The 25,005-nt window shown below is 41.4% G+C and overlaps 2 protein-coding genes across 3 annotated transcripts; both read left to right on the forward strand.

Annotated features, from left to right (window-relative positions):
- Nucleotides 1–407: 407 nt before the first annotated feature.
- LOC124062825 (protein NLRC3-like) lies at nt 408–8,160 on the forward strand. Its single transcript, XM_046395826.1, has 11 exons — nt 408–532; nt 615–722; nt 854–961; nt 1,132–1,239; nt 1,889–1,967; nt 2,545–2,767; nt 3,041–4,844; nt 4,948–5,121; nt 5,932–6,105; nt 6,184–6,230; nt 6,739–8,160. The coding sequence occupies exons 1-11, from the start codon at nt 447–449 to the stop codon at nt 7,311–7,313; spliced, it is 3,486 nt and encodes a 1,161-aa protein (XP_046251782.1). The 5' UTR covers nt 408–446; the 3' UTR covers nt 7,314–8,160.
- Nucleotides 8,161–10,633: 2,473 nt separating this feature from the next.
- LOC124062849 (high choriolytic enzyme 1-like) lies at nt 10,634–24,346 on the forward strand. Of its 2 annotated transcripts, none has more exons than XM_046395887.1 (9): nt 10,634–10,763; nt 10,906–10,927; nt 11,057–11,107; nt 11,418–11,549; nt 12,185–12,305; nt 12,924–13,102; nt 23,656–23,737; nt 23,987–24,111; nt 24,293–24,346. In XM_046395887.1, the coding sequence occupies exons 1-9, from the start codon at nt 10,707–10,709 to the stop codon at nt 24,298–24,300; spliced, it is 777 nt and encodes a 258-aa protein (XP_046251843.1). In that variant the 5' UTR covers nt 10,634–10,706; the 3' UTR covers nt 24,301–24,346. The 2 variants fall into 2 exon arrangements, with proteins under 2 accessions (XP_046251843.1, XP_046251834.1); XM_046395878.1 differs by lacking the exons at nt 23,656–23,737; nt 23,987–24,111; nt 24,293–24,346 and adding exons at nt 13,543–13,624; nt 13,874–13,998; nt 14,159–14,491.
- Nucleotides 24,347–25,005: the final 659 nt, after the last annotated feature.

Raw genomic sequence — 25,005 nt, forward strand, 5'->3', positions numbered from 1 at the left:
TAATAACACACGTTCAAAACCCGGAAATCAGTAACGCACAGCATAGCATAAAGTCACTGTGAGGAAACAAAACGTCTTTAAAGGTGAACCTGCCGAACTCGTCAAAACAAATCAGTTGATCATCAATACGTCAGATCAGTCATTAAGGGCAGTTCTGAGTGACATTTTCACAAATTAATTTCCTTGTTTTGGAGAAGTGTTGATTCTGCTTCATGATGACTGCAGAGTGTTTACTGCGTCTATAAGGTTTAGGCTCCTTTAAGACTTAAATGAAAATCTAATTACAACCACTTGCAGAAAGACACAGCAGAACTACATCATCTGATCTAAATATCCTCCTCTACCTGTTGGACTCGTTTGTCAGGCTGGTAAAATGCAGTTTGATGCACGTGTATTCTTTTTTTAGTGTGAGAAATCATTCCAGCTTGTTCCTCTGAAGGTGGACTATGGACGTGTCTGAGCAGAGAGGGGACGGGGTCTGTTGGCACATGACCCTGTTTGAGAAACACGACCACCAGACCGGAGCTGACAGGTAAGATAAGCTTCCTCTGATTGTTTATGAGTGTTTACCAGCTCAGCTCTCAACTCAACGTCTTCTTTATGTTGTGTTGAAGTGTAATGAAGCAGGACGGACCAGACCCCCCTGCCCCGCGGTGTGAGAGTGACGCTTCCAGGATGGAGCCTATTGATTTGAAGGATGGAGGCATCACTGATGAGCAGATGTGAGAATTTAAGGGTCTGGGATGACGAAGAGCTCAGTCTCCAGTCAGTCTCTTTTATATAACTGAGTGAAGTGACATCATTCTGAATGTAGAAATGTAATTTGATTTTAACTGTGTATTGCATGTTGAAGTGTAATGAAGCAGGACGGACCAGACCCCCCTGCCCCGCGGTGTGACAGTGACACTTCTAGGATGGGGCTTATTGATTTCAAGGATGGAGGCATCACTGATGAGCAGACGTGAGAACTGAAGGATTTTTGTACTAATTTGTGCCGTAAAGATAGCTTGAATGTTTATTATCAAATTGTTTTATAGAACTGAGTGAAGTGACAGCATCTTGAATCTTGGCAAGAGTAATTTCAGAATGTAGAAATGTAATTTGATTTTCACTGTGTATTGCATGTTGAAGTCCGGAGGATCAGGACAGACCAGACCCCCCTGCCCCGCGGTGTGAGAGTGACACTTCTAGGATGGGGCTTATTGATTTCAAGGATGGAGGCATCGCCGATAAGCAGATGTGAGAATTTAAGGGTCTGGGATGACGAAGAGCTCAGTCTCCAGTCAGTTTCTTTTACATAACTGAGTGAAGTGACTAATTCAATCTAATTCTAATTCAGTCTTAACCGTCAGATATTTTCTCCGTCAATGCAGGATTTACTGTGTCTATTGCAGTGTGTAGTTTTGAATGAATCAATGAATTTGGTTAAATTCCACAAATGAGCAAAACATTATCAAGTGGAGGAGGAGTTCAGGTTCGGATAATAATCTGGAATTTAAATGCTGAATGTTTGTGTTGTTTTGCCTTTACTCAGAGGTGAAGTGACCTGAGCTCAAGTGAGAATGGTAAAACTCAAGCAAAATGTAAAAAATTTAAATTGCTTCAGTTGTTAGGATGGCTTCAGGGAAGTCTGTCACAAGTTTTGGACTTGTTACTGGCAACTACAGCCGACGTTCAACATCCTTGAAGAATATTTCCTCTTTCTAATAAAAAACATGCTGGTAAAATTGGCTCCTGCCCTTTGATGGCCTGTGATGGCTGAGTATATAAAGTACTCGTTAGCACAGGTGGACTGTAGGTTGCTGTTACTCTAAACTGGAGTCTTAACCAAAATCAGTAAAAACAAAAACAGTAGTATGAATGCGAATGCGATGTGTTTGTTTTCCAGAGCTCACAGGAAGAGGTCCCAGATTATCAGTAAGCGGTCTGCCCGGAAGCATCAGACAAACCTGGACTCCATATTCACAGTATGTAACGTTTACTATTTCAAAGTCTGTGCTCGTCCTGTTTTGTCACTCAGTCAAAGCCGTCATTTGTTCCCTGAAAGTCCCGCACACTGAAACCTGTTTGATGACATCCACTTACTATTCACGCATTGGACTCATGCCTCATGTCACATGACGAGGCAGGTGACACGTACCAGGCTGTAAACATGTTTATTTTTACTGTAAATTTGGGTGTTTTAACATTGGGCTCTACATTAATATGCCCACATTTACAGTAAAAATAAACATGTTTACAGCCTGGTAGAAAAAACCCAATTAGTCCTTATAGCTGAGGTGCCAAAGAAACACATTTCATACCATACATGCAGTTTAAGTTAAAACTGAATTTTGAAACATTAATTCAGAGCTGAGTGCAGACGCACTTATAATAAAATAAATCAATAAAATCTAAAAAAAAATTCTAATAATAATACTTCAGTTTTTTAGAGATAGACATCTGATAAACCATAAAAGATGTCAAAACAGTCTTTGTGTTTTCAGTTTTTCATTGGAGGCAGATGGATTTGACGGTCTTTGTTAAAACACTTAACTCTTCCAGCTGCTTGAAGAAAACATTGTCAGTTTTGTGAAGAGCGAGCTGAAGAAGTTCAAGACGGTTTTGAGTCAAGAATATCCACAAAGCTCAGAGACGCTGAGAGAAGACGACGAAGTGATGGGCGGTGAAGAAAAAGAGACGAGCAGCAGAAACGCGTTTCTGAAAATCACCCTGCACTTCTTGAAGAGCATAAAGCAGGAGCAGCTGGCCGACTCTCTGCAGAGCAGTAAGACGCTGGAAATATGGAATTATACATGAAATATCTGTTAGCTCTGTGAAGATCTGAACCCACATTAGCTTGTTGTCTGAATAATTTGTTCAAGGTAATGTGTTGTTAATGGGGAACCGAATTCCTGGACAGACCACGTTTCATTACGAGTCATTATTTCAAATTAAAGCACATGAATTTGTCATTTGTAGAACTGGAGTTATGAATGCTACATTCATCAAAACATTTACCTCCACATCTACTGACTGACATTATGTCTTGCTTCCTCAGGAACTGCGGTAGCAATTTGTCAACGCAAACTAAAGGCTAAAATGAAGACGAAGTTTCAGTGTTTGTTTGAGGGGCTCGCCAAGGCAGGAAACCCAACACTGCTGAATCAGATCTACACAGAGCTCTACATCACACCGGGAGAGAGTCGAGAGGTCAATGATCAGCATGAGGTCAGACAGATAGAAGCAGCATCACAAAAACCAGCCGGTTCTGAAACAACAATCAGATGTGTGGATATATTCAAACCTCTACCTGGTAAAGACGAACCAGTGAGAACGTTGGTGACAAGCGGAGTGGCTGGCATCGGGAAAACGGTCCTAACGCAGAGGTACATCCTGGATTGGGCCGAAGCCAAAGCTAACCACAACGTGCAGTTCATCTTTCCCTTCACTTTCCGAGAGCTCAGTTTGCTGAAAGAGAAGAAGTGCAGCTTGGTGGAACTTCTTCATCACTTCTTCATTGAAACCAAAAAAGCAGGAATCTGCAGGTTTGAGGAGTTCCAGGTTGTGTTCATCCTTGATGGTTTGGATGAGTGTCGACTTCATTTAGATTTCCGCAACCATGAGATCCTGACTGATGTCACAGAGCCAACTTCAGTTGAAGTCCTACTGACAAACCTCATCAGGGGGAACCTGCTTCCCTCTGCTCGCCTCTGGATAACCACAAGACCTGCAGCAGCCAATCAGATCCCTCCTGAATGCATTGACATGGTGACAGAGGTCAGAGGGTTCACTGACCCACAGAAGGAGGAGTACTTCAGGAAGAGATTCAGAGATGAGAAGCAGGCCAACACTATCATCTCCCACATCAAGACATCGCGAAGCCTCCACATCATGTGTCACATCCCAGTCTTCAGCTGGATGACTGCTACAGTGCTGGAGCATGTGCTGAAAACAAAAGAGACAGGAGAGCTTCCCAAGACCCTGACTGAGATGTACATGCACTTCCTGGTGGTTCAGACCAGACACTGGAATGTAAAGTATCACACGAGTGGGTGGACAGGTCCAGTCTGGAACACAGAGACCAAGGAGACCATTCTCGCTCTGGGAAAACTGGCTTTTGAGCAGCTGGAGAAAGGAAACCTGATCTTCTGTGAAGCAGATCTGAAAGACTGTGGAACTGACGTAAAAGCTGCTTCAGTCTACTCAGGACTCCTCACAGAGATCTTCAAAGATGAGCAAGGGCTGAACCAGGACAAGCGTTTTTGCTTTGTCCATCTGAGCATTCAAGAGTTTCTTGCTGCACTCTTTGTCTTCCTGAGCTTCATCGACACTGGCGTCGATTTGCAAAAAAGAAGCAAAGTCATCTCAGTACGGCCAACACCATTACAGTATAAAGCTAACTTCACACACCTCTTCCAGAGGGCTGTGGACAAGGCTTTACAGAGTCCAAACGGACACCTGGACTTGTTTGTCCGCTTCCTCCTGGGCCTTTCAGTGGAGACCAATCAGACTCACCTGCGAGGCCTGCTGACAAAGACAGGAGGAACACCACAGGTCAAACAGACGCTAGTGCAGTACATCAAGAAAAAGATCAGTGGCAACCCTTCTCCAGAGAAGATCATCAACTTGTTGCACTGTCTGAATGAGCTGAATGAACATTCTGTGGTGGAGGAGATCCAACAGCACCTGAGATCAGGAAACTTCTTCAAAAACAAGCTCTCTACCTCTCAGTGGGCAACGCTTGCCTTCATTTTACTGTCATCACAAGAAGATCTGAATGAGTTTGACCTGAAGAAATTCTCTGCTTCAGAGGAGGGACTTCTGCGGCTGCTGCCAGTGGTCCAAGCATCTAAAACATCTCTGTAGGTGTATGGATACATGGAAGCATAAAATGTGTTAAATATGATCATTTTTGACGGCAGAGAACATAGAAAACCCTTACACTCACACTTTGTTCTTCTTCAGATTGAGTGGCTGCAACCTCTCATCAAAAAGTTGCGAAGCTCTGGTCTCAGTTTTGAAGTCAAAGAACTCCAGTCTGAGAAAGCTGGACCTGAGTAACAATGACCTGTGCGATACAGGAGCAATGCTACTCTCAGCTGGACTCCAGAGTCCAAACTGTAGACTGGAGACACTCAGGTAAGTATTTGTTGAACAGATTAACTTTTAAAGACACTGATCATTAAGTATTTAAGTTAACATCATTTATCAGTATCAGTTATCATCCCTCTATAGTATTCTGTTTTCTGTTTGTGTCTTAAAACAAACAGGTAGTGTGGACTCGAGTCACATGGCTCAAGTCAGACTGACAAATTTGATGTTTTAGACTCGGCTTGACAAAAATCAAGACAGACTTGCAACTTCACCTGGACCTTCACCTTTGGCCTTGAAAATACTTGATAACTTCTCCCAAGCCCAAAAAGCATGTCATGAGTCTGTTATTCCTCTTTATTTGCTCAATCAACTAACATGAGCACTAAAAGTCCAGAAATAACATTCACCAAATGCAGGTTTCAGTTTGGTGAGCAAATCCCAGAAGACCATCTGCCACACTGGAGGGTATAAATACCAAAATAGTCAGTCGACTTCAACTTGAAACTCAGAGTTTAGGACTTGGCACGTGATTCTAGTCTTGGATTGTTTCTTGACTTAAGATGACTTGGTCCCATCACTGCAACCAGGACTGCAAGGCCTAACATGAGATAATATTTGATTGTTTCCTCATGCTGATTAAACCAACTGAGCTTTCACCTGAGCACACTTTCACCCAACTTTATCTCATATTGTCATATTGCAAAAAGTTTGCTAAAATGACATTGACAAGCAGATTGCTGCAAGTCATGCAGATGTTGCATCTGTCATGGTAAAAAATGATTGAAGATTGAAGATGAAGATTATTGATTAATGAAGGTGTCAAGCTAACACGAAGCTTTGTGTTTGTGCTTGCAGCCTGTCAGGCTGTCAGATCACAGAGAAAGGCTGTACTTTTCTGGTCTCTGCTCTGAACTCCAACCCCTCCCACCTGAGAGAGCTGGACCTGAGCTTCAATCACCCGGGAGCCTCAGCAGTAAAGCTGCTGTCTGCTGGACTGGCTGACCCACACTTGAAACTGGAAACTCTCAGGTCGAGTAATGTGCATGTGTTAGTGTCCGTATTCATTCCTCTTTCTCTGTCATTCACAATTTTCTAACTCCCCCACAGGATCGATCATTGTGGAGAGTGTCGACTGAAAGCATCGTACCTCAAGTGTAAGTTGATCTATTCATTGATTAAATCCGGTTTTGCATTAGAAAGAGTGCGCACAGCTAAGTGAGTGGACACACCTGAAAGGATCAGTCATTATTGCGATGTGTGCCACCAGAGAGATTATCTGATTATCATATTCTACCGTGTTCGTATATCTGTCCTACAAGGTAATATTTGTGACAAAATCACATTGTTCATCCAATCAGTTCTTAAAATCAAACCCTTTCAACACTCTATCTTCTAACCCTAAACGTGATGTCAAGAACATTTGTTCTCTATGACTGGAATAAAAACATTTCACTCTTATTAGCCCTTCGTGACTTCATTTCAGCAACCTAGATTAAAAAAAACATAACCTTGGGTACGTGTCTCGGAACATTCAGGAGGGCCTGCAGTGCCAGCAGTAGCATCCAGGTTTCCAGGTCTTGCACTGTGATGGGGATAAGGAATCAGTGAGTGGTCATCCTTTCCTTGTTTCTCTGTTTCACTGTGTCTTGTTTCCTCTGTCAGATTTCTGTCAGCTTTCACTGGACCCAAACACAGCAGACAGAAACCTCTCGCTGTTTGACGACAACAGACAGGTGATGGTGGTGAAAGAGAAGCAGACGTATCCTGATCACCCAGAGAGATTTGAGAGCTGGAATCAGGTGCTGGGCAGTGAGGGCCTCACCGGACGAAGCTACTGGGAGGTACGGTGGAAAGGAGGAGTTAATATAGGAGTGACATACAGAGGAATCAAGAGGAGAGGAGGCGCTCGTGATGGCTGTTTTGGATTGAACGATCAGTCCTGGAGTCTGTCCTGCTCTGCTCAGGGTTACACTCCCTGGCACGATAACACACCAGCCAACACGACTACAGCGCTGCCCTCTGACACCAACAGGGTGGCAGTGTATTTGGACTGGCCTGCAGGCACTGTGTCGTTCTATTGTCTCTCCTCCACAGCCACACAGATCCACCTCCACACCTTCCACTCCAGATTCACTGAACCCCTCTACCCTGCATTTGGGTTCGGACAGTTGGGTCAATGTGGGACTGACTCTTGCTTTTTAGGATCCTCAGTTTCTCTGTCACAGATGGACGAATGAGAATCCTGTCTCTTCTTTGCAGCAACGGGTCCCAAAGTGGGCGTGTTAAAACAGACCAACAGTGCTGCAAGATTCATTCTCATATTTCCCCCCCTGCTGTACATTTCCAGAAACAATTTACCATGTAAAACTGTTTTTTTTTTGTTATATATACATATATGTCTTTTCCCGCTGTGCAGTAGTTATAGACAGACGGGAAAAGCGAGGAAGGACAGATTTCTCACAGTAACAAGAGCTAAAAGAAAAACCAATACACATGAGTTTTCAATGCAGCCTGAGACGAAAGTGGAAGTGGAAATCAGACTGTGAAGCAAAACTGTGGCTTTCGGGTTGCTGTGGAGAGAGAACGCTTGCTGTCCTACAGCAGAATGGCACGTCTGCAGGGAAAACTAAGGCAACGATGCCAAGAAAGCTCAAGAGACATCGCAGGATACTGTTTGTCTTATACAAAGATACTATGATAAGCTATACAGACTACATATTCATTCATGCATCTTGGTAATGGAAAAACCTGCAAAAAGAACTAAAATCAGATAGATTTGTAAGCATTAACAAATTTAAGGGTATTGTGAGAAATGTGGTGAAGGAGGCATGTGATTGATTTTCTAGTGTCACCTAAAAATAACTCTTTTCTGTTTTGTTTCTGTGAACTTTGGTGTATACAATGTGTTGTTTGTTGATTTAATGTGTCGTGATTTGTGGCTGCTACCTTGTAAAAGAGATTCTAAACACCAATGGGACTTCCTGGTAAAACAAAGGCAAAATAAAAAGTAAATTAAAAAAAATACTGACTCTGCTGTTTGCTACAACTTCTGTTGGAGCCACAGTTTTGCACGTTTCCAGGCACAAGATAACATTTCCATTATGACAAATAACTTCTCTTAAGCAAAGAATACTGTTATAGGAGTATTCTTTAAGGAGTATTCCTTAACAGGTATCTGTGGGGGCGGCATGGTGGCGCGGTGGCTTCCTCCCACAGTCCCAAAAACATGCACGTTAGGTGAACTGGCTGCTCTACATTGCCTCCATTGTTATCCATTATGTCACTTGTGTGTGCACAACTGAGTGACTTAACAGAAAAGCAGAGTTGCCCCATCATAACATGCATCCACGCAACCACATTCTCATGTGCCTCCGAGAACATTTTGCTCCTCAGGTTACATCATGAAACCGTGTTCACTCATTCATTCAGTGAGTGTGACACTGAGCCAATTATAAAACAAAGAAAAAGAAAAACAACAACACAGTTAGGCCTCATAAAGAGTCATGAAAAACTTTCAGATTATGAAAGATAATCTGTAAAATGCTTGACTTCAGCTGTATGGCTCCAGCCTGACCCTTCAGTTTCCAACATGCATCACAGACTGAAAGGCTTTGTGCTTTTGTGACATGAATGATGAGTGACAAACATGTTTGCAAACACATATTCCTGTCATGGGGCAGACCTAAATGTTTCTGTTTCTGACATAAGACACATGAGAATGTGCTTCCTGATGAACAAGTTTGGAGGCATCTGGGTTGCTAAAGTTGAGTGCTGTTGACTTTAGGTCTCTTGTTAATGATTCCAAATCTGGGCTCCCAAAAGTTGTTTTGTTTTTTATTATTTTTATTTTCTTCTGACTTTATAGTTATTCTTCTGTCATTTTGCTGTTTTGTCAGATTAAGCAAAAGATGAGGTTACATCATGTGACCCTCAGTGTCTTGCTCACACCACCACTATGCAGTTTGGTTAGTGTTAAGCGTTACGTACTGAAAAAAGTCTTTCGTATGTAACGGAAAAGTCTTTTGTACGTATCTAAAAAGTCTTCCGTATGTGTCGAAAAAGTCTCCTGTATGTTTTCTCTATGACATTGCTACCTAAAATGACTCAAGAAAACCTTAATACGCACGCCTTTAAGCCATGACTTTCTCTCCAACTCCGAGTCACATTTACTCCAGTGCAAACGACTCATCTCTGATAAGGTTTCAGAGTGAGACGTCTCCCTGACCGAGACTTGTTTCAAAAAGGATTTTACTCTTCAACAATAAGATCTCTTTGTAGGGATCCTTTCTGTAATGCTGTCAGACACTCAGAATAACAATCTGAGAGGAAAACAAAAAATACTTTTAGTGGACGTAACTTTGACGGCTGTGAAGGATTACGTTGCTCAGCTTGCTGGACCTTGGTGCTCCGTTACCTTCCTCTCTAAATTGGAATTAAAAATCTGTCTGTCTTTAGGTACATCCTTAAAATATTTTTGCATTTTCAATTCAATTTCATGCCCTTTTAAGGGAATGTTTAAGTAGCACTAACCGTTTTTTGTTTCCATCCCAATGACTTTTGTCTCAAAGTGAACAATAAGTCATTTGTCAGTTTGTCACTGGAAAATTACTCATCCATTCACATGCACAATGTACTAAGTGTTGACTGATGAAGGTGGGAAGGTTATTCTACCCTGACAAGAGAAGTACTAAATCATAGCTTGACTTCAGTCTCATTCCTGAGAAGCACCGGCTTTGCCATCTACAGACAAATTTATATTTATATTCTACAGAAACAAGACACTAACTCAAACACTTTGTACATGGACGAGTACAAATTCTTAGTGGATGGGTCTGTAGAACTCGTTGCTTTTGTGTTACTTGAACAAAAGCAAAGGCTTCCTCCACCACTGCATGCCGTCGCTGTGATGTGAGCCCCTTCTGAAAAATCCCAAGTACAAATTCTTAGTGTCACCAGTCAAAGTCACAGAGCTTTTCAGGCAACTTTGACACATTCCTCCCAACTTGTTTTTCTTGCCTTTCTAACCTTCTTGTGTCTTTTTAAAACCCACTCTTACATAACTGAAAACTTAAGGGGCTGGTGAAACGTAACTAAGAACATTTACTATACTATAAATTACACACACAAATATGTGATTGTAAATTATGATGTACCAATACAGAACAATAACAATAATCTCAGGTGAGTCATCAACCCTCCTGTTAAGTCACGGGTCAATAACAGGAGGGTTAATCATGCTGAGTATTTTTGCATTTGTGTTGTTACTTGAACAAAAGTAAAGGCTTCCTCCCCCGCTGCATGCCATCACTGTGATGTGAGCCCCTTCTGGAAAATCGGCAACTTTATTCTACATGAGCAGCTTCACATAAGGTGTTTGATTGACAGCTGAGCTCGACAGATGCTGCTGAAGCCTCAGACACACCCTGTGTGAGCTGCCTATAAAACGAGCTGAGCACCTGCTGCATCAAGCATCGGGAGGACAGGTACAGCAGGTAAACTCCTCTGCGCTCCTCTGAGCTCTGACATCACCGATTCGGCACTTACACACACCGAACGCATTTGTGTGTGAGCAAACACTGATCGGATTTTGACTTTTCAGATTTGAAGTGTAGCTGAAGAAGACCGCCGTCATGATTCCAGCTTTCCTCTTCCTCCTCTTCCTCTCATTGGCGAGTGCAGGTCCTACGGTAAGTCTGTCAGGTTAACTTGGAATCAACCAGACAGTCATTTTTGAGAAAATTCAGTTGGTTCTTAAAGGATTTAAGACTTATATTTAAGATAGAAAAATAAAATCATTAAATTGTGCAAATTGGTGCCTCTGTGTTACAGGATAGAGCCAATGGAATTCAAGGTGAGTCAAAGAATATAGAAATAAAATTTGATCTTCTCTATTCCCCTCAATGCACATCTGACATTTAAATAAGTTTAATTTGCTGGTACTTTGTTTCTGATGTCTTCTGTTTTCTCTGTTTGCCTTCAGACGGGCCGGGAGACGTCTCTAACATCATCGAGAGAGCTAATGAAGGCATATGTAAGACAGTTTTATATCATCTAACTCACTGAGACTTAGTGAAGTTACCTGAACAGCTGAAACAACTAATCAATTAGTCTGGCAATCAGTTGTTGATGTTGTTTGTCATGGATTAATTCCAAATATTTGCTGGTTTCAGCTTGTCAAATGTGAGACTTCTTTTATATCTTTGTAAATTGGATATCTTTGGGGTTTTGGACTGTTGGTCAGACCAAACAGGTAAATCATAATAAATAAAATAATGGACAGACTAAAACTTGTTAAACTCCTGGTTTGAAGATATGTAGATAGATCATGTGTCGTTCCGCAGCAACGAGACTGATGCACGGCGACATTCGACGGAGTCTTCAGAGGAATGCGGACCCCTGCGTCGCCAAAGGCTGTCTGTGGCCCAAACGCAGAGGCTACGTCCGAGTGCCCGTCGACTTCTCCAAAGATTACAGTGAGCGGTGTTAACTCATTGTGTCGTTTAAAACCAGTCAAGCTTTGTTGACTACAACTCTTCAAAACATTTACATCCATAACTATTTCTTATTTTAGCTGTGCTTATTAGTTTTCAAAGTGACACTTCAGACAAAATCGAGATGGCGACACGTCCCCAACACCTCCCAGTTGTTCTCTATCATCATGCAAAAAATTATTCGTGTTGCCATCCCCCAAAGTTTCATGGGAACTTCAGATAATAGATGTAAATCAGACAATAGTAATCCATTAATATGAACTTTGATCTGAAACTGTCCCGTACACATTCATGTGCTGTAATGGCCACTCACATGCTGGGCTGTAACTCCTCCAGAACACGGAACCTGAGTTTTCAACTGCAATATCATCAAATCCATTTTGGTGGCCAAAGCTCAAACTGACATCAAGGTGAAGCTGTGGAACATCCACACTGATGATAGCGAAAAGCACAGCTGAATGATGATACTTGCTTGTAATTTGAAGAAAGTGTCACCATTACACTTTTGTGTTTCCCAGCTGAGAATGAAAAGTGAGAAAGTTGAACTGATTATGAAATAATCTGAGTTACTATGCTTGAGGGAGGACGTCTCAGACGTCCTGGTTTTGTCTCTGCAGCCTGGCGAGAGCGCAACATCATCATCAGAGGCCTGCTGACCTTCCACAAATCCACCTGCATTCGCTTTGTCCGGAGGAACAGGAGGCATCGCAACTTCCTTTACTTCTTCTCTGGAACTGGGTAGGAACTAAGACACGAAGGCCAGGACCAACACCTTCTCTCTGAATGCAACTTTCCTTTGCTGATCCGCTTTGCCAAGCTCATGTCCACCTGCACCCATTTTCTCATCTTACATTCTGTCAGCGTTGTGCTCAGATCCTTCACTCGAGTAAAAGTACCACTACAACAATGTAAAAGTACTCCATAGCCCTGCATTCAAAATTCTACTCAAGGTGTATAAGATTTAGAAGGATGTATTGGCAGAAAATGAGTATACTATACATAATTATGTTTCCAGTAGTATTGTTGTGTTTTCATGACCTCTGTATTATCAGTATTATCAGCTAAAAGTACAAAAAAACAGTTCTGCAGTAAAATGGTGTCATATTCGATGTATTATCAGTGAAATTATAAAATGAATATTGATGCAAGAATGTAAAGAAATTGGGTCGTAAACCAAATGGCTCAGAAGTTGTATCATCTGCTGTGTTTAAACAGTCATATTTTTAACATTTTAGTCTTTATTGACACGTGGAAACAGTAGAGTCAGAGAGGAAAACCACTTGGCTGCAGGACACCCTGTCCACAAGTCAACAATACCTGTTTTTATTCCTGATAATTTCACTGTGTGTGTGTCAGGTGTTGGTCCTACCTGGGCCGTCAGAGGCGAGGACAGCCAATCTCTCTGAGGAAAAATGGCTGTTTGTACCAGGACACGGTGCAGCACGAGGTCCTCCACGCTCTGGGCTTCCACCATGAGCAGGTCCGCTCTGACAGGGACACGTACGTCTCCATCCTCACCAAAAACATCCGGTCAGGTCAGTTCACCTGCAAAGACCTTTGTTTCACAACACCTATGACAGGATGAGAGGAAAAGTCAGCAATCACGGACTCTTCAGGATTCCCTCTCTGAGCCTCATAAACATCTGTACAAATTTTCATCAATCCAATAAATATTTGGAGACGTATCAGTGTTGGAAATGCAATGTGTATGAAGTCGGGATGTAAGTCTGGGCTTGGCCCTGATTTGCAAGAACTTTTTAGGTCTCAGGACTTCCAGAAGACTGGAACCAGGTTCTCCAGGTTGTGGTGCGCTGAGATTTTTGGTTCTTGGAAAAGCACCAGAAATTACACTGCATGTGTGTGAAGAAAAACAACCACAGACATAAATAACAACCCGCTGATCCTGATAGACAGAAGAGATGAAAACTTAAAAGCTGTGCTTACATATCTGCCTTCTTTCTGTTCTCCTGTGCAGGAACGGAATCAAACTTTGCAAAGGTTGAGACTAACAACTTGAATACTCCCTACGACTTTGACTCTGTCATGCACTACAGCAAGTGAGTGTTTGTGTGAGTGCAAACATGTGGGCTTTTCAATGTATTTATCATCTGTTATGTTGGCTGACTGTAAGTAATAACAAATTCAATAACAAGTTAACTGAAATAAATATCTCATCTGCAGTTAAATGTTGCTCCAACAAAACCAATCAAAAGTATCAGGAGTTGTTTGAGCGTGACCACAGAGTCAGTGTGCTTGTGTGTGTTCAGCTGTGTGTTAAATAATGTTGTGTTATTGTACTCCTAAAGATACGCCTTCTCCAAAAACGGCTTGCCAACCATCGTCGCTAAGAGCGATCCAAACCTTGAATTCGGACTCGCCACCGCGATGAGCGCCAATGACATTGAGCGTGTCAACAAGCTTTACCAGTGCGGTGAGTGAAAAACAAATGTTATAATTATACAACATATAATTAACACAACAAATACTTCCCTGTACTGACTGAGTTATGGTGTGAGAGAAGAGATATTATCTATCTAAGACTGTTTTCTACAAATCACAATCTCACTTCTTTTTTCCTCCAAACCAACCAGAAGGTTAATGATGGAAGGAAACGGTCGGCATCCAGATACTTCAAGTCTCTGCTGGTTGTGATCAGGCCAAAGGTCCAGATCGATTATACTGTTAAAAGAACTGATTAAAAAATGATTTTAGAATATTACTTCAAATTGACTTTGATCTTTAGATCTGATGATTGTTAATGATGATGTTGACAGATGCAGCGTGGAAACTGATGCAGTGAATATCAGAAGAACCAAATGTCTTCTCTTTATTTTTATATGTTTTTTTTTTTTTTTTGCCTTGTTTTTTTCACTTTGTATTCATTCCTACAATGGAGTGAGACATTTATTCAATAAAGTCAGCAACAGCAAAGGTGTGATTTTATATTTCCACCAACAGGGACATGCAGTACGCTTTGGATCAGAGTTTCTTCACGGCTCGTCAGTTTAAATTTCATATCAGTTCTTTATTTCGTACAATTCCGTTAAACATTAATGTATGTCGTGCACAAAGAAACTCCACCTGTAGGTTATATGTCATATATTACATATCACATATCAAATTAATAGTGATGCAGCATTGGTGAATAACATTTTAATACTACAGTTTGTGGAGATGGAGATGATTTACATAAAGTTAGCTCGTCTAGTCCTGTGGTCAAAAACAAAGTTTTAATTCTTTAGTCATCTGGAGGATTGTGAGATGAGAAGTTCCAGCTTTGAGATACTGGATAGTTTTACTCTTCAACAGTCGCTGAAAGCTACCAGTGGCTGAAGGTGATGAGGCAGCCGTCGTGACAGAGGAGGAGGCACACAGCTCACCCCAACCAAGTGGGCAAAAAGTCAGTTATTGTTGCTTTATTTATTGGTTATACAGTGCGAACAGGGAAGCCTAATGTGCATTTATCATTCACTAAGTCTGCATTTATTATTTCATGTCATCGTGTTTTACTTCTCACTGTGTACGTTTATGCTCTCGTGCCCTTTAAATATTTTGCAACTATGAGCACAGTTTTTATTTTCAAAAATAGAAAACTGAATTTAACATTTTTATAATATGAAAAGGGATTCAAATTCTCTTGAGACACCACAGAGACGCTAAAATATTCCTGACATGTTAAAAATATGTTCACGATCTTACAGCAACACGGGGACACTCTGTACTGCTGAGTCACATTATCTTTCTCCATTACATTGACTGTTTCGAGGGGAAAGCATTTCTTCAGAGGAACAACAAGACCATAATAAACAACAGTCACACGCTATCAAGTCTGCACTAACAGTCTGACTTGTACATCATGTTTTCTCTGTACATCCTAAACCGCATGCCAAAACGTTGACTTTTACACAACTAATCCCAGTTTATACACATTTCTATTTCAGGCTACTAAATCGTTCACACACCCAGAAATAATTACAGACTGTTCTGTGACGGCGTATCAGAGGCACAGAGGCCTGACATCAACCCCATCCAGAGCCAGGTCTCATCACCCAGCATTGGCATCTGATGAAGGACTATGTCCACGTTCCCTCAGTTCACTGAAATCTTTTTCCTTTTCAGTCAGTTCACAGATAGCGTTCCTACGTTTTTCTTCAACCAGTCATAATTTGTGAAGTCATGACTGCAACTCACCTTCAGCTGATTTATTTTCTGCTTCATCAGAACCAGCTTTCCAATAGGTCCCTCCAGATGGATCATGAGGAACATCACCTGCATCCAGATCTTCAGCCGTTTGTTCTTCAGTCTGTCATCACTGTGAGAGTCTGGACACAACTGTTTAAGGTGCATTTTCATTTGTCTCCTTTTGATTTAAACGCCCTTGAAAAAAATAATTTAATTAAAGAGTTTGGTCTAGACCTGTGTAGTGGCTCTGAAATAGCCACATATAGTTCATTAGGTTAACAGACACCCCCTCTTTTTCATTTTCATACTTGAACCTTAAATGAACATAGACACAAACAGTTCACCTAAAACGTTACCACTTTGCACCAGAAGAGGGTGCTCTAACACCAGTGGGTCCAAGCGAGCAGTCTCTGCTCTGCTCTGAGCATGTGCAGAGAATAAACGTGCCGAGCAGCAGCAACAACCGAACAGCTCTCTTGTTGGTTGGATCCACAGCCGCACAGGCACCGTGACGTAGTTACTCTGGGCCGCCGCCTGACTGACATGTTGTCGGACCAGAGGCCCTTACCTCTGGCGCCGGTAACACCTGCTCTAATTGGAAAGTGTCATAGGACAACTTTTAGGCACTATATAAATTGAAGGAGGAACTAAACCCTAAACCACTTTCTTTTTTTCTTTTTTTTTTAGAGATGCACCAATTGACTGACCAGGGACCAGAATCAGACGGTTTTCAGTGTTCTCGGCCCGGACTGGAGACCAGTCAGTCGGTCTCCTGTATCTCTGACTCCAAGCCTGTTTGTTTAATGCGTGCACCACATGTCGTAAGCACATTGGCCAAGGCAGTAACATCACAGTCAAACACTAACAACTTTAAATTTAAACAATTTTTAATGAACAAGACATGCTGAAACTCGGCTACTCTAACTGAAATTTATGAAAGGCTGATATGGAGGCAGGCGACGTTTTGGAGGCGGCCTACGCCATCAACCACCCCTCGCAGTAGGTTGGTTAGTGATTTTAGACAGGTGTTAGGTTGTCATTTTTCCCACTGTAGGCTAGCTTTAGCTCGTTCCGCTGTAGGCTAGATTTAGCTCGTTCCGCTGTAGGCTAGCTTTAGCTCGTTTCGCTGTAGGCTAGATTTAGCTCGTTCCACTGTGGGCTAGCTTTAGCTCGTTCCGCTGTGGGCTAGCTTTAGCTCGTTCCGCTGTAGGCTAGATTTGGCTCGTTCCGCTGTGGGCTAGCTTTAGCTCGTTCCGCTGTGGGCTAGCTTTAGCTCGTTCTGCTGTGGGCTAGCTTTAGCTCGTTTCGCTGTAGGCTAGCTTTAGCTCGTTCTGCTGTGGGCTAGCTTTAGCTCGTTTCGCTGTAGGCTAGCTTTAGCTCGTTCTGCTGTGGGCTAGCTTTAGCTCGTGTCGCTGTAGGCTAGATTTAACTTGTAGATTAACTTTGTGTATTTTAGACTGGTTTGATTTGAAGCGGAGCGGCAGAGGCTCCAGAGGGCGGTAAAGACGGCGCAGAGGATCATCGGCTGCCCTCTCCCCTCCCTGAAGGTCATTCACCTGTCACGTTGCCTCGACTACACCCATCCTGGCTTCCATCTGGTCGAACTGCTGCCCTCTGGCAGGAGATGCAGGTCCATCAGAACCAGGACAAACAGACTCAGGAACAGCTTTTCTCCACAAGCAGTCACCATACTGAACACACACATACACACACCACCCTGACCCGATTATGTGTGCCATATGGCGATGTGCAGTACAGCTCTGCATCCATCCAGACAGTTATTTATATCCATATTAACACTCTGATCCTGAACATTCCCCATCTCTGCCATACTTTCATGACTGTTAACTCCCTCCCCCATTTTCTTCCTGTTACAGGTTTCTTCTGGGAGCTTTTCCTTAGTCGATGTGAGGGTCTAAGGGCAGAGGATGTTGCTATGATGTTATGTAAAGCCCTTTGAGACGAACTGCTTGTAAAAATGGGCTATACAAATAAAGTTGTCTTGTCTTTTACATACTTGTACATAAATGTACATTTAGAATAACACCACTCCAAGGCTGTTACAATTTTCGTTGTATTCCTTGTACAATGACAATAAAGGCTTCTGATTCTGATTTAGCATCAGTCAGCACCAAGTTGATACTTTAATGTTCTTAATGCATTTTTTTGAATTTCATGGATAGCAAAAGTTAAATCACAACTCTGGGGTTTAGTTACTCTTTCAGGACATTTTATCTCTTATGCCCTCACATTTTAAAGATTTTTGCATATCATTTAACGAGGTCCACATGCAGGAAAGGACTGCGGTGACCTCTGTCGTCACGGTAAAAATGATGTGGTTAAGGTTGAAACAATTACATTTACCTATGGGCATAGGTTGAAATAACTCTTGACTTTTAGTTTTAAATGCGACATGAGCAGCTGTCTTTTCAGCATTTACATTCTTGAGCGCACCTAAATATCCCTTACACACCCAAACATAATTACATACTCATGCCTTTCCACACAGTAGTCACAATTATAGCCATTTAAAATGTACTGTTCAAGTCCACAGGCATTGTTCCAGGTCGCATGTTAAGCATTCTTCTAACCCGTCGAGTCAGATCGGCACTAAACTGAGACTGAGGAGAAACTTCAGACAGAATTTTCAGATAGCTTCTGTTGGACACTGATGGTTTGCGTTATATGAAGAAACTCACTTAAGCGTCTTACTTACAATAACCAGAGTGTGTCTCTAAATGTTGAGGCCACAGCTCTCCTGCTTCCCTGTGCTTAATCGTGCATATTTGCTGTCTCTATAATTATGGTCTGGTTAGAGTTGGGGAAGACTGTGCTCATGGCAAATAAAGTATGTAAAGTATTATAAAGTATAAGGTAGGCTGTGGAAGTGAAGGTCTGTGATGGGACATGGTGCCATTCCACACTCGTACTCTCTGCCAAGCTTAAATCAATCACACACCCAAACAGAACTGCACACTGACACTGTGTGACACACAAACAACAACACACTTCCACACAGTAGTCATAATTACAGCTTTTAAAATATGTTAAAACCCACAGGCCATTTATGTGAGAGAGCAAGCATGACAATCATTTTTGTAAACCTTTAAGTCAGAATCTGCACTAAACTGAGAGGATTTTCTTTTTTTAAGCCATAAAAAATTAAACTCACTTACTTATAATAACAACAGTATGCTTCCAAGTGTTGTGGCCACAGTTTTCCTGCTTCCTGTGCATGATCTGGACATAATTCCAGTTGATTTCCAACTGGGTGTCCACATTTTGATGATGATTGCTTGATCTGCTCACTGACATCTGGTTCTCAGGGGAAACCAACCTGCAGCATTATAGGAGAGAGGACTGCTGTTATTCAAACATGTCACTGCAGGAAAAACATGTAAACAAATAATCAGCGCTCTCCTACTCTGGACTGTGTCTGTTTCAAAGGGCTGGTGAGCTTTTGTAATGTATTAGAATCATTTGTTCTATGTGCTGAAAATCTCAACAGCAACCATTAAAGCGCTCTGACGTTTTGCTTGTGAGGCTGTTGCAGGTCTGTCATAAGGCCGTCCATTCGTTTGAATCACGTCCGGTTGGCTGAGCCTGAGCTGTTGGCGAGCTGATCGCATAGGATGGCTGGCAGATCCAAAACTTCCATAACGTAACTTGCTGCCTTGACAGAGTGCTAACAAGCGGCCATGTTTGTTGTTTACATTCACTATAATGTTGTTAGGTGTTCTTTTACATGTGAATGAGACATAAAGCAGTTTACAGATGGATAAAAGACGGGTTCATGAAAGGTCAAAACAGAGACAGACACCTGAAAGGTAGGATTTCAGACGTGGCAAACACGAGGCAGTGTCGCACCCTGTTGTCTCAGCACCTGACTTCATTATGCAGATGTCTTGTCACTGTGTCCAAGTTCTTGTTCTTCTACTTTGTGGCCACTAACAGTAGCTGCTTCATTATTATAAATTCTGTGATAAACACAGGAAATGACTCAGCAGTTAACAAGAGAGTTCAAGAAGGTGTTTCACTGTATTTTATGGTAAAAATTGCTACAGTTACAGTTATGGTTCAAACATAAACTACTTTTACAAATCAGCAGGTCCTCAGGAATGCACAGCAACCAATTATGTAATTATATTACGTAATACAATGTATGTATTTATATAATATTCAGTTTATTTCCCAACTTATTTGCACCTAATTTTCTGAACATTTTTGCATCCAAACATCATTTAAACTGACCAGTAATTTTATAATATAAATTAAATTATTAAATTAGAATTAAATTAAATTATATTTATAAAAAATATATAAGAATTTTTTGGCTCAGAAATCAGTATGTGCTTGGTTAACTGTGTACTACTACTTATTTTTTGAAGAAAAAATTGTTTTTTTTGGCATTTGAGATTTACAGAAGAGCTGAATGGATTTTTGATTGTGGTGCTCATAATATAAAAGAATTGCAACTGAAAAGTGGAATTTTTCAGTTTTTGGCACAGAAGGTTAAGTGTGGTTTACATTAAACTACAGGTAGAACATTTCATCAATAATCCGCCTGATTATTACAGAGTATAATCCCAGTTTCGCCAGTAATTCAACATTTTGCAGTATTGAATAAACTGTCCTGATCTCCAACAATCTCTTAAAAAATTGTTATATAAAATGAATGAATAAAATACATCTCCCCTTGTTTGTTCCGGTTTAATGGGTGGGCCTTGAACAGCATGCAGCCACACCACATTCCTGTCTCCAAGAACATTTTGTTCATCAGGTAACCTTATGGAAACTGAGCTTTGACGTGAACTTGAAGTCTGAGGTGAACAGCATCTCGACACCCTGGGCGCAGCTCTGAAGCCACCACCTGCCCTTCCTGTTTCCAACATGCATAACAGACTGCTTCAGGTAGTAATCAAAGTGACACGAGTGACAGGGCAACATTATGCATTCATATAATCCTGTCAGAAGGACGAATCTGAATGTCCCACACTAACAGAATGCAAATGTTACTGACAACCAAAATATGTTAAACTTTTTGAAACAACAGAAATATATTTTGCTCGATATTAATGGAAAACCTACAATGAGTCATTTTCTTTTTGAATCACCAGCTGGCCATGACATGAGGAATTCAGTGATTTACAGTATGTTACTGTTAATTTGGCACTGATTTCAGATTTAATTTTATTCTTCCCAGTTAATGAGCAGCAGACTTCCTGTACTCCACCTGTACCACAGTGTGTTGTGTTTGTGTTTTTCAAATTACAAAGAAAGTGTGTTTATGGATCCGCAGAACTCGTTGTCAGTATTGTTGCTTTTGTGTTGTTACTTGAACAAAAGTAAAGGCTTCCTCCCCCGCTGCATGCCATCACTGTGATGTGAGCCCCTTCTGGAAAATCGGCAACTTTATTCTACATGAGCAGCTTCACATAAGGTGTTTGATTGACAGCTGAGCTTGACAGATGCTGCCGAAGCCTCAGACACACCCTGTGTGAGCTGCCTATAAAACGAGCTGAGCACCTGCTGCATCAAGCATCGGGAGGACAGGTACAGCAGGTAAACTCCTCTGCGCTCCTCTGAGCTCTGACATCACCGATTCGGCACTTACACACACCGAACGCATTTGTGTGTGAGCAAACACTGATCAGATTTTGACTTTTCAGATTTGAAGTGCAGCTGAAGAAGACCACCGTCATGATTCCAGCTTTCCTCTTCCTCCTCTTCCTCTCGTTGGCGAGTGCAGGTCCTACGGTAAGTCTGTCAGGTTAACTTGGAATCAACCAGACGGTCATTTTTGAGAAAATTCAGTTGGTTCTGATTTCACACTGACCTTAACTTTTACACATAAAAACTGAAAAATAAAATCATTAAACAGAAACAAACAGAAAACGTGATTTAAAATGTGCAATTTGGTGCCTTACAGGGAACAACCAAAGAGGTTCAAGGTGAGCTGAATAATGAAAAATACTGAAGCAAAATTTGCATCCATTTTCTATACTGCTTTCCCAACTGACATGTCAATAAGTTCAAATCGCTGGTACTTTGTTTCTGATGTCTTCTGTTTTCTCCGTTTTCCTCCAGGAAGGCGAGGAGGTGCCTCTAAAATGATCGAGAAAGTTAATGCCGGCATGGGTAAGACACTTTAATATCATCTTCTGGCTAAAATTCAAGTATATAATGGCCATGTTGATGTTATGTTGTTTAAGCAATAATGTAAAAGCTGTTAGTTGCAGCCTTAGCACATGTCCATCAACCTGTGAAACTCCTGGTTTGAAGGCCGAGTGTCTCTTGATGTGCTTGTGCGCAGTGAAGAAGCTGAAACACGGTGACGTAATGGAAGATGTGTACGACAACGCAGACCCCTGCACCACCGGAGGCCGCTGCCTCTGGCCTAAAACTGGAAGCTACGTCGAGGTGCCCGTCGCCATCTCCAGAAAGTTCGGTAAGTGGCTGTCAAACTGTCAAACCCTAAAAAACAGCCCAGTCAGGGTTGCTTGCTTTCACTGTCTTCGCATATGTATTTGAGTAAACAAACAGAGACTTGGATAACTTCTGATTTTATTTACCGACACTGCAACATGGGAAAAGTTAATATTAATGGATTGTTACTGTCTCACCTCCGTTGGGGGATAATCAGGCTTTAAATTTGGACACAGGAATGTTGGCTGTAGAAAAAACTGACTGAACGCTTTGCTGTCACACGGTCCAACTTCTGTTTCCCAACTGCGAGTGAGATTTTGAATTAAGTGGGAAACATCTGCTTCGAGGAAGCGCCTGGCCTGCTCGGGGAGAAGATGTCTCAGCAGTCTGATTTTTTGTCTCTTAAGGAAGACAACAGCGCAGTTTCATCCTTTCATCCCTGAAGACTGTGGAAGATGTAACCTGCATTCGCTTCGTCAAAAAGACCCGTAGAAGCAACGATTACATCCAGATTTTCCCTGGAAGTGGGTAGGAACACACACTACGCTATGCTAACATGAAAAGACGGGACGACCAACACAGCTGAATAAAACAAGTAAAAAACAACATGTTAGAAGAAAGAAAGAAGAGTAAAATGAGACATTTCCTGCTGTAAATTAAATAAGAAAATTATAAACAAAGTAATAAAATAAATGAATCAATACCAAGATGAATTAAATTTAAAAATATGCTACGATTTTTGTTTTGTGAGTGTAGAAAATGTTCTAAAAGGCAGTTATAAACACTGTATTTATGACATTAGTAATATAATATAAACATTATCATTATTTAGCCAGTTATTTTTTAGACTTTCTTGATATGTGAAGACAGTAGAAACAGAAAGGAAACAAGTGCCTGTTCTATTGATTTGGCAGAAGGCCAGAAATCCTTTTTTTTCTTTTAACTATAATGTCACTGTCTTTGTTGTGTCAGCTGTTGGTCCTATGTGGGTCGTATCGGTGGAAGACAGAGGCTTTCCCTCCAGAGCAACGGTTGCGTGTACTTGGACATAGTGCAGCACGAGATTCTCCACGCGCTGGGCTTCCACCACGAGCAAGTCCGCTCTGACAGGGACACGTACGTCAACATCCTCTTCGAAAACATCCTGTCAGGTCAGCTCACTTTTGTTTTACAATTCTACAAGAGGCATCACATCAGCACATTTGCTAGCGTGGCCAAGAAGCCATAGCTTTACACATTTTATTTTAGTTTGGCCGGTTTTCCATCTGCTAATGTGGAAGGCGAGGAGTTTATGAGCTGTACTGCAGCCTGCCACCAGGGGGCCATCCAAACATTTTAGCTTCACTTTTGGGGAGTCCTCATCGCGTCAGGGGTTTAACCACGAGCAAAAAAAGTAAACCCACTGATCCTGATAGACAGAAGAGATGAAAACTTAAAAGCTGTGCTTACATATCTGCCTTCTTTCTGTTCTCCTGTGCAGGAACGGAATCAAACTTTGCGAAGGTTGAGACTAACAACTTGAATACTCCCTACGACTTTGACTCTGTCATGCACTACAGCAAGTGAGTGTTTGTGTGAGTGCAAACATGTGGGCTTTTCAATGTATTTATCATCTGTTATGTTGGCTGACTGTAAGTAATAACTAATTCAATAACAAGTTAACTGAAATAAATATCTCATCTGCAGTTAAATGTTGCTCCATCAAAACCAATCAAAAGTATCAGGAGTTGTTTGAGCGTGACCACAGAGTCAGTGTGCTTGTGTGTGTTCAGCTGTGTGTTAAATAATGTTGTGTTACTGTACTCCTAAAGATACGCCTTCTCCAAAAACGGCTTGCCAACCATCGTAGCTAAGAGCGATCCAAACCTTGAATTCGGACTCGCCAGCGAGATGAGCGCCAATGACATTGAGCGTGTCAACAAGCTTTACCAGTGCGGTGAGTGAAAAACAAATGTTATATCATGTACACATGCAAATACTTCCCTCTACTGACTGAGTTATGGTGTGACAGCAGCACAGTGCAACAAGAAGTTGAAATATTAGAGACCTGTGTTGTTCTCTATAAATCAGAATCTCACCATTTCCTTTTTCTTTTCTTTCTTTTTCTTTTGAACCAGAGGTTTAATGATGGAAGGAAATCTGGAGACAGCTCAAGCCTCATTCGGACACGATCACGCCAAAGTCCAGATTCACTACACTGCAAAAAAAATAAATTAAAAAAATCAGCATCTACATTTTTAACATGCCAGACTACAGGGCCACCTGTTGGAGGTCCATGGTATTACATCTTCTTCTGCTGACATCAGATGCTTGTATTCTGATTTAAGTGATTTACTCATTCCTTTATTGATTTTACATTATAAATTTTAATATCTGGTTATGGTTTTGAGTGTGCTCAGAGAGAGCCAAGAGGCAATAATCTGAATTGTTGAATGTTAATGATGGAAAAAGTAATAAACTCTGCATGGAAATGATGATGAAACAGTCAACAAGTCATATATGATCATATATGTATGAAAATGTTAATCTGAGCTTAATTATACTCACTAGAGCTGTCAAATTACTATGATTAAGTTAAAATATAAAGTGCCTCAAAATCGTACAAAGGTATTTTGTTACTTTTCACCACTGCCAAGATCTGATGGGATATCACATTATGAATGATATCAATTCTGAACTGCCTGTCAATAATATCATTACAACAAGGGGTAAATGTCCTTTCTTTATCTCTGTTTTTTGGGGGGTGGGGTTCTTTCTTTTGTTTGTTCAAGATTTATGGTCAGTCAGTTTGTATTCATTTCTACAATGGAGTGAGACATTTAATAAATAC

Source organism: Scatophagus argus, chromosome 1 (genome assembly GCF_020382885.2).
Source record: "Scatophagus argus isolate fScaArg1 chromosome 1, fScaArg1.pri, whole genome shotgun sequence".
Classification (NCBI taxonomy): domain Eukaryota; kingdom Metazoa; phylum Chordata; class Actinopteri; family Scatophagidae; genus Scatophagus; species Scatophagus argus.